Consider the following 18,190-nt stretch of genomic DNA (forward strand, 5'->3'; position numbering starts at 1 on the left):
CATTACTATCTTTAGCTCATTTCCGTCGTGTCTTGTCACTCGTGTTCTCCTCTACAGCACTTAAATCTGGTATCTAAACCTCCGGGCCATCCAATATCCTGTACTTCCCCTGCACAGAAAGCCAGAGAGGACTGTAGAGAGGCGGGGTCTTCTGTGTTCTATGCAATCACACAAATGCACATGGCCAACATGTTGAGAATTGACAGATGTTCCTTATAAATTAACATACTATCAATACTGCACACTTATTCACATAGAAGTGTACCATACATGGCTACAAAAGAGGCACATTCCCACACAGATGGTAGGAGGCCTGTTAGTAGAGGACACCTTGTCTGTTTAAACTGGTATTGCTAACGTCTGCAGGAACACTAGAATTGGCACAAGTAACCAAATCAAACCTTCTTCTTTTGATTAACTAATAATAGGGGTGGGGGGAAAAAATCGATACTGTGTAGTATCGTGATATTTTGTTTGCTAATAATGTATCGATACAGGGACAGCAGAAATCGATATTTTGTTACAAAAAAAGTTTTTGTGCTCTGACTTCAGAGCATGTTGATCAGCTCCTTTTTCTGAGCAAGAATCCTGACATTCCTTCACTGTCCAAATGTGTAACTTTTTTTTGGCAGCAATAAACATGACAGTTTACTTATTTTAATTTAAGACATGTTTTATTTTAATTAAGTTTAAAACTTTTTTATTTAATGTAAAATTAAATTTTGTTTTAATTTACTTTCAAATTCTTCAGTTGCTGAATGGGCTGCATAGTTTTCATAAATTGCATAGTTCAGAATAGCTATAATTGTACCAGATGGTTGCACTCAGTTAAGTTGGACTAGACTGTAATACAAACCGTTCAGTTTGTCAACAATAAAACTGACTGAAATGAGAGAAAGACTGAGTGCGAGACTTTGATATTAGATAAAATGAATATTGATAAAGTTTACCTTTATGTACAGAATCTGAATATCGCAGATATTTAAAAAAAAAAAAAAAAAAAAAAAAAAAAAAAATCGCAATAATATCGTATCGTGCATTAAGTATTGTGATAATATCGTATTGTGGGATGTATGGTGATTCCCACCTCTAACTAATAAAACATTTGCCATTCATTGTATTTCTTTTACTGCTGACTGGAATCTGTTCAATGGGATGGTAAAACTCTCCATGTAATATCTTGCGCTGTATTTCCACTTAACTATAAGAGACGCAAGGAGGGACTGTGCTACATTTAAAGAAACGTAGAAATATACAGCTGCACCATGCAAGGTAGTTGCAAGAGAAGTTCAAATAAACTGACAAGAATGGATAGCACAAATGAGTGGTTTTATTCAGCTGCATCATTCAGTTTCATTAGAGTTTCTAACTCCCACAGAGATGTTGTCACATTAACAAACAAGAGGCCATTAACAAACAAAACCAGAGGCCTCTTAGTGACCTCTGTGGTTTCCAGACAAATATGAGACCCAGTCCCTGAACAAATTCCACGTTTAGTCGGAAACGTAATGGATAAAGTTACCATGTTAGAAACAGAACTTTGAAACAAGATGTTCATACTTATAGCCTCCTCAATCATACAGAGACAACCAGCAGATGGCAGCTGATGGTGATTAGATACATCATTTTGTGAAACTGGTGTGTCTATCAAAGTTTTTTAATGTCAGCTGATAGTTGCTACAAAACAGAGAATGGCCCAGATTCTGACTGAATTTTTGCTCAAAACCTTATCCTGCTAGTGCTGCTAGCTCAGCGCTCAGAATTAGTCATGTAAAAGAGGAAGACGAAACAGCTGATGCCCCAGGAGAGTCATCATGTCATTACTGACACCTGCACTTCCATACAAACATCCTGAAGGTAATCATGCAGAATTGTATAGTTTTGTAAGCACTTTTGCAAAACTACAAACATTTTCACCAGTTAAAAAAAATATTTCGAAAGAGGGGAAAACAACAAAGTTATTCACACTTGAATGTTTGCAGCTCAGTCAGATTCTCTCCAGGGAACTAATACACACTCAGAATAAAAGCAAACCAAAGTGAATACTAGCAGGTTTAAAGGCCATTAGTCAAAAAAGCTAATAAAGCATAAGTGATAAGAGGAGATGGCCCTAAATTATAGACAGGGAGGTTACCAATGGCAGCAGGAAGGCCAGAGTATAGCAACCTTCCCATGGGGCCACCCATGTAGCCACCTCAGGCAACTTGCATGTCCCAGTCGTTTTCTCTCACTCTCTCTCTCTCGTTCTCTCTATTTTCGTTTTTACTTGGGCCCATTAGGGCGATGAAGGGGAAACATGGACACAGAGCGGAAGGGAAATCTCTCTGAGGACATCTACAACAGTGAGAGACCAAAGAAACTAACCAGAAGGGAAGACAAGAGGAAAAGAGGACAAGGCAGAGGGGGAGGAAAGATGAGGTTTCTAAGAGATGGCTATCAGGAGATGAGAGCTGACAGGAGGAGTAGCACTGAGGGCTCCCTGCTCTGAACCAATTTAAACAGGAATGACCCTCACACACATTACACACACACACACACACACACACACACACACACAGTACTAGTGACTCATGTCATGTACAAACCCCTGGAGCACGACCACAAACACACACAAACGACTGGGAAATCACTAGCACATTCACACACTGTAAATGCTCATTCAATGCTCATAAATATGCACATGCATTCATGCAAAGACAACCTGCAGAAGCCACTGAAAAGTGATGATATATTATAATAAGTCAGAAGCTGTGTCTGTGTGTGACATTCATTCATCTTGCCATTTTTGGCAACAATAAAACTGACGTACATGTATAAATTTTGGGTGACATCATGGTGCAGTGATTAAAACTAGTGCATAATAATGCATGCAATGGATTCTAGTCTAGAAATTAAATTTCCTGCCTTTAAACTATTCTGTTTGAAATCCACATCCAATTCTCACAATAATCTAAAGCCTCGATTTAAAATCAAGCACTGTGCAGTCTTTGACGTAACAGTGGATGAGGTATTTTGCCGCACAATCAAATCAAAATCAGTCGATATCAGTTCTCAGTGCATTACTACTCATCTTCATTAACATTTCTTGTTTATGAAGTAAGTGGATACCTTGATACATGATTTTCTACTCTAGTTCAAGGCTTGGTCAATGACCCACATGAGCCTCGAAACAACAATATATCACAGGACTAAAAACATGAAAAAATGAAGTGGGATTAACAAGAGAGGGGAAAAAAAACAAAACAAACACAAACAGGACAGCTGAAAAAGGTGGAGCGATACATATATGGTGGCAAAAAGTGCCCTGCAGTGGACAAAAATGTATCCACGTATCTGACAGAACCACTGAATGGCAAACACAGCTAGTGGCTGTATGTTATTAATGACAAAAATCCAAATTTGGATAACATTATTCTATTTTAAAGTCCCATCATTTATGAAGCAAACAGAATTGAGGAATCCTAAGACAAACATTAAAGAGGAGACTTTGGCCCATGATTTTCACGCTTATCAAACTGGTATGCATCCATCACAATCAGGAAGCCTCCATCTAATCTACAGTTTATTTTTAATCATGATATTAACCTACTTTGTCTACTTACAGTATTTGTGTACACTGCACCATTATACTACAGCCTGTTTATGAACAGTTTACAGTCATTCTAATCGTAAACACAAAGCAAAAATAAATAAAACAATGATATACATCACAGCATCCTTAACATCCGCTGAAGCAAGTTTTAGAAAAGTTTCAGGATTTCAAAACTAAACACTGGTCTGCACTGCCACCTGGTGGTGATATGCGCATCCCCTCCAAATGATACAAGTATGAATTAGTTTAAGTCGTCTATAAAATATTCTCATAGACACTATAAGAACATTTTTCATCAGTATCTTGAGTAGTAGTTAAATATTGTTGTTTCTGTATTTCAATATTTTTGCGTTTCAAGTCATTTTTATGCACACACTAAATAATAATCTACATAGACACCCGACTAAATATCCTACGGTTTAGATGTGTTGAAATCTGCATTAGCTTACCATGTTGCCATGGACAGACTGTCCCAGCTGTATGACATGTGGCTCAGTTGATCTGGTGTCTTTTACTGCTGGACTGACCTGGCAACAAAACAAGTAATTAAGCAGCAAGCACTGTGCCTTCCAAACAAAGTACGATCTTTAAATGTTTACATCTGCTGTTTATATCGAAATGGCAAATGCCTAAAAAAATGTTTAATAGCACAGAGTTTTGATGGTCTGTTAGTATTAATGAAGTGAAACAAGACTGACCTGAATGGCTGTAGGCTGTGGGTGATGCAGGTGTGGTCCCCTGGGATGAATGTCAGACAGGTGGGGTGGGGGATCTGGTGTCGACCTCTGGCTGTGTTGAAGTAAGACATCCTGATATGACCTGCTGTCAAAGTTAGTCTTCCACAGCAGCACCTAAGCAACCAAGATGCAACCACATGACCCAAATTCAGCACATTTTCCAACAGTGAAGATATGACCTCGAATGATTTGGGTAATTCATTGTTCAGTCATTGTGCAGAACCTGACTGTCAGCTCCTCCTGAGGCAAAGACATCTCCAGCCCTGGAAAAGGCCACAGTGATCACAGCACCCTAATAAAATATATTAAAGAATGTCAAAGACTACAATCAAACACTATGAAGAACTAATAAAATGGACATTTCTTTAAGCATCACCTTGTGCCCATGAAGAGTGTAGATCAGACGCCCTTCCAACAGGTCCAATATCTTAATAGTGCCATCATTCGAACCACTTATCACATAGTTGTTGGATGGGTGGAAGGAAAAACTGTTGATTCCTGCACTATGAACTGATCCAATTGTACAAAAAATAAGCCACAATCACAAAAATACACATATAAAATTGAATTTTAAATGAAAACCTAAATTAGGTGAATTAATTGTATACCTAGTAATCTAGGAATGCAATTAAAGTCTTAACTGTAGGATATTTTAGACACTTGTTTATACAAGATGAAAAAAAAAAAAAAAAGCATTATCGTACCACGATAATGCTGAATAAGCTTGTTGGTCCGTAAATCCCAGATTTTCAAAGTACTGTCAGCTCCTGACGATGCAATACAGGTACCACTGGAGTTGAAATCAACAAATGTCACTGATCTGGGGTTTAAAAAACAAAAACAAAAAAAGAAGTCAATCAGTGGCCATGAATAGGAGAGCAAAAATAGGCGAGTTAGTTTTCACATCAAATTACATTTAATGATGTTCTGGCCTTTCACCACTTTACAATCCAGCTTCTAAATTTTCAAACACAACCAGTATCCTCAAATCGGGATATCTCTTCATTAAGAAAAATATGCAGCTTAATACATTTTTGAAAAGTGTATGCGCAAAATTCGTCAAAGAGAAAATGTGACTGTATTAAAACAACAAATTGAATTTTGAATTTCAAGTAACTGATGCACAAAACTTATATGAAAAATACTGAGGAAAAAAGAACACTAGATCAGTTTTTGGAGAGATTTTACCCTCCACAGTCGGTCAAACAGTTGATGCAGTGTTTGGTAGATGTGTCCCAAAGCCGGACAGTCCGGTCATCCCCACAGGAAGCTATGATTCTGCCATCCGGAGAAAATCTACAGGAAATAAACACACAACGATAATACAGAAAAAGTCCAAATCCACTTTTTGCAGTACTGTGCTGTTTCACACTCATATAGTTACAAACACTCAGTTGATCAGTGAGTTGTTTATACAGTTATGATCAGACGTTTGCTCAATGTTTTTCCTCAATACTCTCAATTCTGGGTTTTTAATGTCTGCTTTGAACTATTCTTTTTCCAGGGTGGAATGATTGTACAGCAAACAGATTAAATTAAGGCAAAAAAAACAGAACTGGGTATACATTTATTTTGGATTCATTTTTAAGTGTACAGAAGTACACATACAGGCTTAAATATATACACCCAATCACTTAAATATTTTAATAAGGGGATGCTGAAGGTTCTACAATGTTTTCTAACTTAAAAAGACCAAAACCTATTAACTTACCTATTAACTACAACTGGACTTTTTTGACAGCACTTATTGAACTGATCAATATTAAGAACAATGGGAAAAGTCCAAGTTAAGATCCAATGAGAATGTCATGGATCCATTTCTACACAACTGCAGATTCCAAAATCCTCAGTTCAAACAATTTTGCACAAGCATGGTGGTGGTATCATCCTGCTATGGGGCCGTTTTGCTGCCGGTTGTACTCTTGGACTGCAAAAAGTAGATAAAAGTAAAAAATGAAGAAGGAGGGCTACCTCCAATTTCTGCAACTCCGCAATTAGGAATACCTAATTGCAACAAACATCAACAAACATCTTTGTTGATGACTACCAAAAATATCTGGTTGATGTGCAACTTTCTGAATGACATTCAAATAAATATTGGTCTTCTCTAACCCTGAGTGGATTGGGAAAAAGAACAGTTCAAAGAAATCACTAAAAGACTAAAAGGTTTGCTGAGATTTATGCCAATGAGCTGTATGTAAACTTTTAATCACAACTCTATGTAACATATTAACTTCTTTGACTATATTGGAAATTCAAACGAGCTCAAACATACAAACCAAATGTCAAGTAAGTTATAACACAACTGCATGAAAATAGACTATAGGGATTTATGTGCTCTTTGGTACCTAGCACAGCGCACCCAGTTAGTGTGCTGATTGAGGGAGTAGATGAAGCACTGCCGGTGAACACTCCACACTTTAACAGACTTGTCATCTGATGCTGTCACCAGTCTCTGGCCATCATGGGAGAAGGCAACACTGCGTACAGCAGCTGTGTGGGCTTTGAACACTGTCGACTCGCCTTTCCTATGAGATGCACAGAAAATAACTAAATACAGCCATTTTATTTTTGTTGCCAAATCTCTGCAAGACATTAATTTATACACCAAACTGCATGTTATTGGACCGAGTTTTAATTCACAGGTTAAACATGTCTTGGATAAAGTGACTGATGCTTACATTGAAGGTGTCCACAGTCTGACTGTTCTGTCCTTGGAAGAAGAAGCCACCAGATTGCCAGATGGAGAGAATTGCACCCCAGTGATCACATCCTGGTGCCCAACAAATTGAAAGGCCCTCGCTTTGGGAGCCAAATTCCATATCATCAAGTTTTTATCTAATGACCCTGAGGCTGGAGGGACAAAAGGTAACAAAGACACATGGAGACATTTCAAACAAAAAATAGATCATAAAACTCCCGTCAGTACAATCAGTACAGATGGCCTTTGTTAGAGAAATAATGCAAAAACATTGGAAAAATTGGACCCTTTCAGGTTAAACGTCCACCCATTAAAACAGCCCTTTTTGGAACACAGGATAGGTGGTTTCAGTATTACTTGCCTAGTTCTAAAAATAGCTTAAATCTGTTCATTTTAGTTCAAATATTATCAATAAAAATTTGAAATACCTAGCAATGTCAACATGCTCTTTCTCTTTTTTATAACGTTATTTCAAGGTCAAAAGAATGACACAAGACTAGAGCAAATATATGCATGATGTTAAAAGCATGTCTGCATTTGAAAAGTAAGGGTTACCCAGTTGTTTGCGGTTCGGATTGAAGTCTGCACAAGTGACAGCATCTTTGTGTCCCTTAAAGTGCCTCTCCAACGTAGGATCCTCCTTCAATTACAAAGCTCAATTAGTGTAGAAAAATCTGCGTGCAATGTTTAAAAAAATAATCTTGACAGGAAAGTAGGCTGTGTAAACAATAAATCAATTCTAACTTCTTCGAACTAGGAAAACTCAGCGATTATAGTAAAACATTTGACTTTGATTTTCGAATGACACTCTGGCGTTGCTCTGCTTCATGAACACTTTCACTCTTTTCGTGTCGTTAGGGACAACTTGCTCAGACTCAAGTCTACTGCTGGATAAGCGTGGTAGTCTTTTCTTCCCTGCTTTGCTGCGTGGTCGTCTAACACTACAAACATTACGCTTGGCGAAGCTGAAGAAAGGCAGGTGTAAGCGATGCTTTAATAAGTTAATATAGAGGACCCCGTGTGACAGCCCAATCAGTAAATCCTCTTAGCAGACGTAGCTAAAAGAAACTTGCCGACTCGGCTAATATTAGCGCCATATGACGTTATGTACACAAAGTTTCGCACATTTATTTTAACGCAAGTTTTAAAACAAATATACTTACCATAACAGACGCCATTGTGTGTGTTGAGTAAAAGTGCTAAAGTTGTCTGAAGGAAATTTGAACTAACCCGCTCATCTGCACCTCCATGACTGTCAACACAGCACTGCGCGTCCAGCAACTCGTTCAGACCTGGCTTATCGAACTCAGATATAATAGCGCAACACTTTTTTTCAGTAAGCTGAATTCACGTCGTACTTTATGGTTTCCGAGGTCAAAAATAAACAATGAGTTTCGTTAAACGCATAACAGAATTGCACCTTTCATCTGCAGCGTGAAACTAAAACGAAAACAAAAAACAACCCGTGTTCTGTAGCAAAGACTGGTGTTGCATTCATGACACATGTTAAAATGGTAAACGTAAACATCTTCACTGGAAACCATCTTTACAAGATAATACTTAAGCACAGAAACCATTCACAAATACAGAAAAATCACTCAAAGTGAACAAATGGTATTGCTATTATTACTGAATTATTCTATTCAAGCTCTGGTGTCATATTAAGGATTTAAGGGCTTACTGTAATTATGTGTCGTACAAATATAAAAAACGAGCATAGCATATTGTGTTAAACAACAAAGAGTAAAGACTGCGTAAAAATATCGGGTAGAACATACCAAATTCACAAACCACGGAAATATTCTGCAAACTGTAATTGTGTTGCGCTTTTAACCTAAAAAAAAAACGAGACCCGAACGCGCCATGTCATGGGTGGAGCGTCTTTGGCTGCTAAGCAACTAGCCAAACCACTATGTCGACAGAGCGCCAGAGTATAACCTTACCTGATTGGTCGGGGAAAAAACATTGACGAATCAAAACTGAGATTGTTAACCTTGAAACTGGACTTTTGATATTGCGGTTTAAAAAGATGTCGCTGAATCGGAGCATCGGCAACGCAGAGGTAATGTTGGGGAAGAAAAACAGCACTAGTTATTTTATTTACACGCTAAGTGGCATTACTGCACTGTCGAAAAATCCATTAACTTAATGCGGCTACAGCATGAGCAACAAAAACTAATGTGGCCCTTCCAAAGAGGTAGCTAGTCGGCTATATTGGTGTCAGTGTTACCATATCAACGGTAGCGCACCTGTTAAAATGACAGCATTAGCTAGATTTCTCACTACTATTGAAAAGGTGCTCTTTATTCTAGACTGTACGATTTGCGTTTAAGCTATCACAGCTAACGCTAACGTGTCGTTCTTTTCTCCCTGCAGTACATGAAGAAAAAGATACCGAAAAACGCAAAGTATGAGCATGTGAAAACGAGGCTTGACACAGGTACATGTGCAAGATTTACGTGACTGTGTGGCTTATTTTGACACACAGTTTGAATGCTCTTTAACTTCCTTATACATGTTAATGTCACGGTTTATTTCCCAGGATGTAGTCTCACGAAGTATATGGAAAGACTGGAGGAGATTAAAAAAAGTGAGTAACCTGTCTTTAAGAATTTCGTGCTTGCAGTATCCTTATAAGCGTTCTCATAACAGCAGTGTGCATCAATATTAAAAGCACTCTGAATGATTCCATATCAAAAGTGAAAACGTGGCTCAAATAAAACACCTTGGTAGAACTCTAAGATCCATGCACTTTCCTTAAGTGCACAAGACCTGTTTACTGTACATTCAAGGCAAGATTTCCCAACCTGGCATTCCCAATTTCTTAATGATCAATGGGTGTCTCCTTACTCTCTGTGTACTGTCAAAAGGTAAAAGAGTGAGCTGCTAACCTATTGATATATCCCAGTTTAATAAATCAAATTTGTAAATGGTAAATAAATGGTAAATGGCCTGCATTTGTATAGCGCTTTTCTAGTCCCTAAGGACCCCAAAGCGCTTCACACTACATTCAGTCATTCACCCATTCACACACTGGCGATGGCAAGCTACATTGTAGCCACAGCTGCCCTGGGGCGCACTGACAGAGGCGAGGCTGCCGGACACTGGCGCCACCGGGCCCTCTGACCACCACCAGTAGGCAAACACGGGGTTAGTATCTTGCCCAAGGATATTTGGCATGCAGCCAGGAGGCAGCCTGGGATCGAACCACCGACCTTCTGATTAGTGGCTGACCTGCTCTGCCACCTGAGCTACAGCCAGGTGGCAGAGCATTTTTTCCTTCTGATTTCTCAGGGATAAGAGACACTGATCCCTCCATTCTCTGAAGCAGATTGTACCACTGTTCACATTTTTTCCTCTGCGGGACTGAACCCAGTCTTAAGGGACATACTGGCAAGGTGCCAGCAAGGGTCTTTTGTCAGAGTGTGAATTACTGAGGTCTGAATGCTAATAATACCAGCATTAGCTGCACTGATAAAAACAGACTGAGCAGTTTGATTTGAGCGCTGGGGTGGTAGCTTTAGTGGTAAGGTAGAATGGGAACAGACGCGTTAGAGTTGTGGCTCTGGCTACGTCCACACTAATGCGTTTTTTTTTTTCATTTGAAAACGCATCATTTTCTCTCGTTTTGGCTTCCCGTCCACACTGAGACGGCGTTTTCGCTGAAGGAAAATGCAGCATTTTGAAAACGCTCTCGAAAACTCATACATTTGAAGACGGTGCTTTCGCGTCACAGCAAAAACGAAGACTTTTTGAAAACGATGACACATTTTAGTCATGTGATGCAGTCATGTGACCAATTAAACTAAGATAGCGGAGGGCAGATGCTTTGTTTGCTCTCAATTTTGACAGCCCTATTAAAGATTAATATCAGTCTGTACATGCTCCAGATAGCTTTTCTTCAAATTCTTTAACTCTCACTGGCTTTTACAACTTTGTACTTTTGTGTTACGCACAGCAACAACTCCACCTCATTGTTAGTCCATTGCTTTTCCTCAACATTTTGCCGCAACATTTCAAAGAGCCGCAAAGTAAATAAATGACAAACAGAAATGAGGCAGGCTGAATCGTCTTGCGTTTCACGCATGCGCAATACTGGAACGTAAGCGTTTTCGGCCGTTTCAATGTGGACGCACAACTCTGTGAAAACGACTGAAAACGCTAGTGTGGATGCGGGGCGTTTTCAAATCTATCCGGTCCAGTGTGGACATAGCCTCTGTGAAGCAATGGAAGGGGATAAAGAAATACAGGACCTGATAGACCCAGGTGAATTTGATCTACTAAGGCTGCACGCAGTGGCTAACTATTATACTCTTTGGTTCACACTTATCAATTACATTAGACTTCACAGGAAGCATTTACGTTCATCTTCAAGGGTTATTCAAAAAAAGCAGCTATCATCAAGACTGATGGTTTTCAGCGTTGCATATATATATTAGATTCATGCATTTGTTTTCTTTCCATTTAAGATTACAGGTATCGAAAAGATGAAATCTTCAAACGATTAAAAGTGACAACATTTGCACAACTGGTAAGCATGAAAATTGACTTTTTCCAGAACTGTAACATTCTGTAAGTTTGGTGTTGCAATCAGTGGAAAGTCTACCGACCAACTTGATCATAGATGGTGATTAAACAAATGGCTCTCTTTTTATTGAGATTTCTTCTTTTATTTTCCACAAGCTTCAGGATGTGTATTTCTTTTGTTACACTTTCATTTATAATTTTGTTTAAAAAAATTTCTTCTCCTTTATCTTCAAAATGTTCTTTTCCACACCAGATATTGCAGGTGGCCTCTGTTTCCGACCTGAATGAAAATGAAAAAGATAGTGAATCTCACAGTCCAGAAGGTAATACTTGCAGTCAGAATTACTTGTTCACTTAGCATGACTTACTGACAGTAGCTGACAGTGTATTGTAATGTATGGTTATTGATTTGTAGATGGTCTGCGGTTGGAGTCTGGAGGAGACTCAGAGTTCGCGTCTGAACACACCAATGGCTCTTTGCTGACATCAGTCCTGTCAGACTGTCAGGAGACAGGAGATGCCAATGAAGTCTGCTACACTGCTAGGTCAACTCTTCTAAGGTCATTTACAGCACTCCGTAAACCTTTACAGAGTATACCATACTATTTGTATTTGGACAGACAAACTTTATTATGACAAAATTTACTATTATTATTACTGTTTATATTAAAATGTATCCTAAGGCAACAGTAAATATCATTACATTGTATTTCCTTTTTAAAGATTTTGAAACTTTCTCGATGCAGTATCTGACTTCTATATGAAGTCAATTTTCTTTTTCCAGGAGTCTAATTTGTATTTGCAACTGCACTAGCAGATAGATCAGATCTGGATGGGTATTACATTGTGAGTTCACCCATTTCAAGATGTCTTTTGATATCTACCCACATGTATTTCATGGTTAATAGATGGCTTATAAAGTCTTGAGAATTGAACTTTCTATGGTGGCCTTGAGAGGTCAAATGGACTGCAACAAAACATTGAAAAAGCACACAAAACACAACATAAGTTGAATAAAACACAACGGAAGTAGAAAAAAAACCCAGCAAAAGTTGAATGAAACAACAGAAATAAAAAGAAAAATGCATCGAAAGCTAAAACATTCCAAAATAAAACTGATGTGTTTCTGGGGACACAATAAGGTGACGGATGAGATACAGAAATAGCAGAAACAAAAACATGCAAAGGATTACACTGACACATTTTTTTTAAAGTGATAGGTTTGTTGTCCTTGGATGCCTCCATTTTTTTTCTAAGTGATTTAAATATTGACTTATGTCGTTGTTTACATTTTGCACAACATCCCAAATTTTTCTTCTGGGAAGTGTTTTGTAGAACGATACAAAGAGAGTTTGTTGACAGCCAACCTGCGTTACATTATCAGCCTCTGTCACACCCAGCACATAACAATCGCTACATTAACCCCAAGCACACCTGAAATTTACACCCACTGTTCATTATCTGTTTACATACAACATGCTTTTTGCATCTAAGGGCATCTGTTTGTCCGAAAACCCTACATCCCTGTTTATTTCACACTTAATGACCTCCCTCACTCTGTTCTTAGCATCCTATACTCTCCAATCATTATCATCATTATCATCATCGTGCACTTTAAATAGGAATCCCACAGGTGTAATTCTATCGGTGGCCTCTCTGAAGGGGACAGACTGCCATTGTAATGGGAACCCTTTGGTGCATACGTCACCCTGTGCTTGGGGACAGATGGAGACAGAAATAAGGGCAGCACTGGGTTAAACTTGTGATGCGCTGTTTGACAAACTTTCATTAGGCCTTCTGTCCTTTATGAGACAAAGTGACTACTCTACTATATTGACTCAACACTGCTGTCACCAGGCTTTTATAGTCATATGTCAGGAGAAGTTAAATGAGTGGAAATGATTTGTAGCCCGTGTTAGACTAAAATTAACTGTAGAGGGTGTCGAGTGGGTGAACTGGGTGAATCGCATCAGGAAAAAAGTATAGTGTCAGTATCAGGTTTTAGTCTTTGCCTCAGTGTACAGATAATAATGTGCTCTGTCCGCACAATATATACCTCCGATCTTACAATTAAATTATCCGTTATTTTCATATGTTGGATACTCAGTTCTTTAGCATCCCTGAGTTATAAATGTGACAGTTGCCAGACTCAGAAAAACTACAATATAAAATGCAAGAAGCTGCAGACAGTCTGAGGCTCTCCAATCTTTGACCTTTCAGTGTCATTAGTGGTGTGGGAGAGCTGAATATAGACAGGAACAATCAAAAGATGGCAAGTGAGTTGGTGTCCAGCCCAGAGCCAACTGACAGGCCCTACACCGATTGCCCCTACCTGCTGCTGGATGTGAGAGATCGTGACGAGTATGACTGCTGCCACATCATTAGCGGTAGGTAAACATGAAGCTGGATCATTGAACTCCTTGTACAAAAAAATGACATTTTTAATTTCAATTGTCTGTCTTTCATGCAGCACACAGTTTTCCCATTGCCATGCTATCTCGGACAATGAACCCCTACACCAAAGAAGTGCTGGAATACGTATCCTTTTATAGTCACATCACAAATTTGGCAGCTGTTAATCTTTCATGTTACAAATGTGAATAGCAACACTTAACTACTGACTGTACCTTAACCCACCAGCGGTGTAGAAAAATGCCCCAGGGAAGATCATCATTGTATATGATGAGGATGAGAGAATAGCTAGCCAGGCAGCTACCACCATGTGTGAACGAGGGTTTGAGAATCTGTTTATGCTCAGTGGAGGTAAGCTCTAATATCACTGGAGCCTTTTAAAGTACTTTCTCTAGAAGTAATCTGTTTCATAGCGAACATGTGATATGTGTCCAGGTGTGAACCTGCCAAGCATATATGTTTTCCAATGAACTCAGAGACTGTGGCCAAAATGCACCGTTGCCCCTTTCTGCAGCAGCTCTGGGATGTAAACACTAACGTTTACAATTATTAAAAATAAGTTTTGTAAAACCAAGCCTTTGTCTTCATGTGTCTTGCCTTGCCAGGTCTCAGAGTAATCGCTCAGAAATTTCCAAGCGGTATGACAACAGGCTCCATCCCTGCCTCATGCCTGTCCTCTCCTACATCATCAAAAGGGAAAAAATGCAACGCGTCACATCATCCGGCACGAGCAGCAGAGAAGAGGTGGCGGTTCACATCAGACGAGCTGGCCAAGATCCAGGAACAGCTGGAGGAAATACTCATCCCCAGTAACTCTAACAGTAAGAAGACACTGTTAAAGATTTAAAATCCAACTGGAAATCCAATTTGTAGAACACAGCAGTTGGCAGTCACTTGCTGCATTTCCAGAATTTTCTCCTTTTAAACTATTAAAACAACGGCCTTTGTTCCTGTATTACAGTATTTAAAACCTTATGTCCCATATGCAGTATTTTCTATTTCATAGACTACTGAGGTTGAAGCTAAATACTTATTTGATTGTTCCAGTTGTTGTTGTTGTTGTTGTTGTTGTTGTTATTAATATCATTATTATTATTATTATTATTATTAACAATAAAAATAATACTATTACCATATTGCTTCCATAAAGTGATGCTATGGCCCATGTTTACTGCAGGTCGAATGTCCAGCCGAATGTCAACCAGCAGTGCCCGATCTACTGCATCAAGTCGTTACAGTTCGTCTACAAGTGGTAGAGGCACTGCGCGAGTTCAGAGCAGTAGATCCTGGAAATAACCCCACTCCTTTCTTAACCACAGATGTTAACAAATATACCTCTAAATAACAGTCCATGTCTTTCAGTTCAATCTAGCATTCAGCTGGATCCAGTATCATTTGTGGAAGAAACTAAATAACTAAATAAAAAGTCAGCTTTCCTCCAGAATGTTCTCTGAATGCTAACATTTCCCTTAAATATATTTCTGTATGTTGGAAATATCATGCTAATCACTTTACAACCAGCACACTAGTAAGACGTTCAAATCTAGATAGTTGTGTGACTCTGCATATGAAAAATATGTTAGGAACAACACAGATGTTTTATTTGAGACTCTGAACGGTTTCCAATTGATTTCTTAACAGTGCTTCAAAGGGAACCTGAGATCAAAGGACTTTTCTCACACGTATAACACTATTCATCAGTTTTCACCAGCTAATAAATCTGCACAAATAAATCTGTGCATGGTCTGGTCATATTTTGGTATTTCGGCTGGAGCCAGGAAAAAAAATAAATGTTAATATGACATGAAGCATATGCTGGAAATCTCTTTATGAAATGAAGTGTAATGTATTGCACAAGTGATGTTATAGAGTTTAATCCAGTTTGTTAGGTTTTGAAAAGTTGTGCTGTATTTTTGTAACTTTTGTCTTTCTATTATGACAGTTCACCAACAGTCTTTAACTGCAGTTTCAGCATTTTAGTGTATTTTTTTAATCTAAAGTACTGTGAAATGTTCACATTGTGTGATTAATGGAAACCTTCACACTGACATGCATGACACAGATCAGTCACTAAAGAAAATATATGAACGTGTTTGTCGTGGCCAGAGCATATTTATTACAAGCATTGCCTACATCTTAAGAGCAATATTGTGATTTGTGGCCTGTTGTTTGCATGTTAGTGACTTTACATGTGCTTTCCCTGTCAAGTGCATTTTTTCTAACCATCTTTTCATCATCTGTCTTAAATTGTTTACATGATTTTATTTGTAATGAATATCAAATAAAGGGTAAAATGGTTTTCCTGTATCTTTTTTGTTTGTTTTATTTGACCCACCACCTACTTTCACATAGGTACTTCTGTGGTTTCATCTGAGATGCATAAAATTACCTTTTGTATTTAAAATGTCACATACATTATATGTACTACTGCAGTGGTGAATGTTTATATTAAATATGGCCAAATGGCAATGACAACAAGGTTCAAGCGAGTCTTATTCCACACAGACAATAATGCATTCTTCACTTCAGCTTAATGCAATGTGTTCTTCTTGTGAATCTTCATGATGCCGGTGATTTCAGTGTTTGATATGACCATTTCAGGCACATGTCTGAACTTGAGCATAGTTTCTATTTGCAGCTGGTAGCCAATAACAAACAAAAGAAGTGATCCCACAGGTCCTACCTTGTAGGAATCCCTTGGGTAGAGCCTCGAGGGCAAGCATTAGGTGTTTGGGCCTTGGCCCATGGGGCCTGGCCGAGCTGAGCCTGAAGAAACTACTTGGGTCAGTCCTGCTGTGAGTCAACTACCCCAGAAGAGTGGACATAGGGGATCAGTGATTTGTGAATGGGGCGGCAGTCAGAGGTGGAAGTCCTGGGCCTCTGATCCCCAGTTTCCAAAATTGGCATGTGGCACATGGAACATCACCTCATACAACTAGCCTAGGTGACGTATTCTATTTTAACCTCGGGATTTCCAGGCCATACTCCTCACCGATGTTTCTGTGTACTATGCTAACCACTTGGCTAAAGTGCCTCATGTATGTCCTGCCTGCTAGCATCTTGCACCCTGCTGTTATGTGTTAAATTGTGTCCGGGCCATTGTTGCACACCCTGCACTCGGGGTCTTGGCCGATGTGGTAGAGCACAAACTCTATTCATCTTGTGCTTAGAGTTTGTTGCTGTGCTGCTATGATTAGTGCCTCTGTGTTGTCTTTCAGTCCAGCTTTGTCCAGCCACTGGTAGGAATGTCAACCACTCCTCCTATCTGACAGTGGTGCATACCGTGCAGGGTATGTACTCCTATCTGACTGTATTTTTGTGCCAAAAACTCTGACCAAGTAAAGATGATTATTTCTGTCTGAAATTGCAAAATGTGAACATGACCTTGCAAATATTAATTGCGATCATATTACATCAATAGATAATTTGGATCTGTGTTGTTATTCCACGATGACGTTTTGAGTGAAATAACAACTAAATATATACAAACAAAAAACATCAAATGCAAGCAAAGGGAGACAGCTTTACCATGGTTGAATAGTGAAGTACACAAATTTAAACAGAAACAAGATTTTGCTTTAAAAACAGCATTGATTACCGAAATCAACACTGATCACATGATATATAAAAGCCTGAGAAATAAAGTAGTCCTGAAATTATGTAAAGCTAAAGCTTTATATTGCACTACTCTTATAGAAAAAGCTAAAGATCATAATATTTCACTTTGGAATCACTTAAATAAGTTAATAAATAGATCATCGAGTCGGAAGGAAATTAAGGAAATAAATTTAAATGGTACAGTTATTACAGATAAAGGTTGTTTCATTAAAAGATACAGGAATTTACTGACATTTACAGCTTGAAAATTTGTCAGTTAGAAATAGAAGATGAAAATGAATGGAAAGGGGTATTAATTACTCCAGTTTTTAAAGGAGAGGACAATGATTTGATATGCAACTATGATCCAATTTCCATACTTCCTGTTCCGTCGAAGGTACTTGAGAAAAGTGTCGCTACATACAGTTGATCAATTAGAGACTAAGCGACATCTTCATCCAGTATAGTTTGGTTTTAGACTAAAATGTTTTACAGAAACTGCAAATTTCTACTTTGTTGAAAATGTTAAATAATTTTTAGATGATGATAGCGTTGTGGGGGCAGCGTTTCTTGACCTAAAAAGGCATCTGACGCTGTCAGCTATGACATACTTTTCTCTTAATT

At 38.6% G+C, this 18,190-nt stretch overlaps 2 protein-coding genes across 4 annotated transcripts in view; one reads left to right on the forward strand and one right to left on the reverse strand.

Moving 5' to 3' along the window:
- The window catches only part of poc1b (POC1 centriolar protein B), a 39,703-nt gene extending 31,174 nt beyond the window's left edge, over nucleotides 1-8,529 (reverse strand). Inside the window, exons 1-10 of one of the 2 annotated variants that reach the window (XM_040026523.1) lie at nucleotides 8,194-8,529; nucleotides 7,586-7,670; nucleotides 7,011-7,182; nucleotides 6,678-6,857; nucleotides 5,518-5,625; nucleotides 5,034-5,149; nucleotides 4,706-4,839; nucleotides 4,553-4,621; nucleotides 4,291-4,443; nucleotides 4,042-4,119 (exon numbers count right to left, since the gene is read on the reverse strand). In XM_040026523.1, coding sequence (XP_039882457.1) covers nucleotides 4,042-4,119; nucleotides 4,291-4,443; nucleotides 4,553-4,621; nucleotides 4,706-4,839; nucleotides 5,034-5,149; nucleotides 5,518-5,625; nucleotides 6,678-6,857; nucleotides 7,011-7,182; nucleotides 7,586-7,670; nucleotides 8,194-8,208 — 1,110 coding nt within the window. In that variant the 5' untranslated portion in view covers nucleotides 8,209-8,529. The remainder of the gene's footprint in view (nucleotides 1-4,041; nucleotides 4,120-4,290; nucleotides 4,444-4,552; nucleotides 4,622-4,705; nucleotides 4,840-5,033; nucleotides 5,150-5,517; nucleotides 5,626-6,677; nucleotides 6,858-7,010; nucleotides 7,183-7,585; nucleotides 7,671-8,193) is intronic. The other variant, XM_040026522.1, reaches the window with a different exon arrangement.
- Nucleotides 8,530-8,948: 419 nt separating this feature from the next.
- cep41 (centrosomal protein 41) lies at nucleotides 8,949-16,444 on the forward strand. 2 transcript variants are annotated; one of them, XM_040026527.1, is made up of 11 exons: nucleotides 8,949-9,092; nucleotides 9,407-9,470; nucleotides 9,573-9,620; nucleotides 11,500-11,561; nucleotides 11,811-11,880; nucleotides 11,973-12,117; nucleotides 13,778-13,944; nucleotides 14,028-14,095; nucleotides 14,206-14,320; nucleotides 14,575-14,790; nucleotides 15,147-16,444. In XM_040026527.1, the coding sequence occupies exons 1-11, from the start codon at nucleotides 9,060-9,062 to the stop codon at nucleotides 15,263-15,265; spliced, it is 1,107 nt and encodes a 368-aa protein (XP_039882461.1). In that variant the 5' UTR covers nucleotides 8,949-9,059; the 3' UTR covers nucleotides 15,266-16,444. The 2 variants fall into 2 exon arrangements, with proteins under 2 accessions (XP_039882461.1, XP_039882460.1); XM_040026526.1 differs by lacking the exon at nucleotides 8,949-9,092 and adding an exon at nucleotides 9,110-9,326.
- Nucleotides 16,445-18,190: the final 1,746 nt, after the last annotated feature.

This window comes from Simochromis diagramma, unplaced genomic scaffold, assembly GCF_900408965.1.
Source record: "Simochromis diagramma unplaced genomic scaffold, fSimDia1.1 OVJJ01000293.1, whole genome shotgun sequence".
Classification (NCBI taxonomy): domain Eukaryota; kingdom Metazoa; phylum Chordata; class Actinopteri; order Cichliformes; family Cichlidae; genus Simochromis; species Simochromis diagramma.

Excerpts from the sequence above, each read along its gene's own strand:
- cep41 (XM_040026526.1), top strand. The coding sequence starts at position 9,288 with ATGACAGCATTAGCTAGATTTCTCACTACTATTGAAAAG. Across the intron at positions 11,562-11,810 it reads TGACAACATTTGCACAACTG|ATATTGCAGGTGGCCTCTGT; the intron begins GTAAGCATGAAA and ends TTTCCACACCAG. Across the intron at positions 14,096-14,205 it reads CCAAAGAAGTGCTGGAATAC|AAAAATGCCCCAGGGAAGAT; the intron begins GTATCCTTTTAT and ends CCAGCGGTGTAG.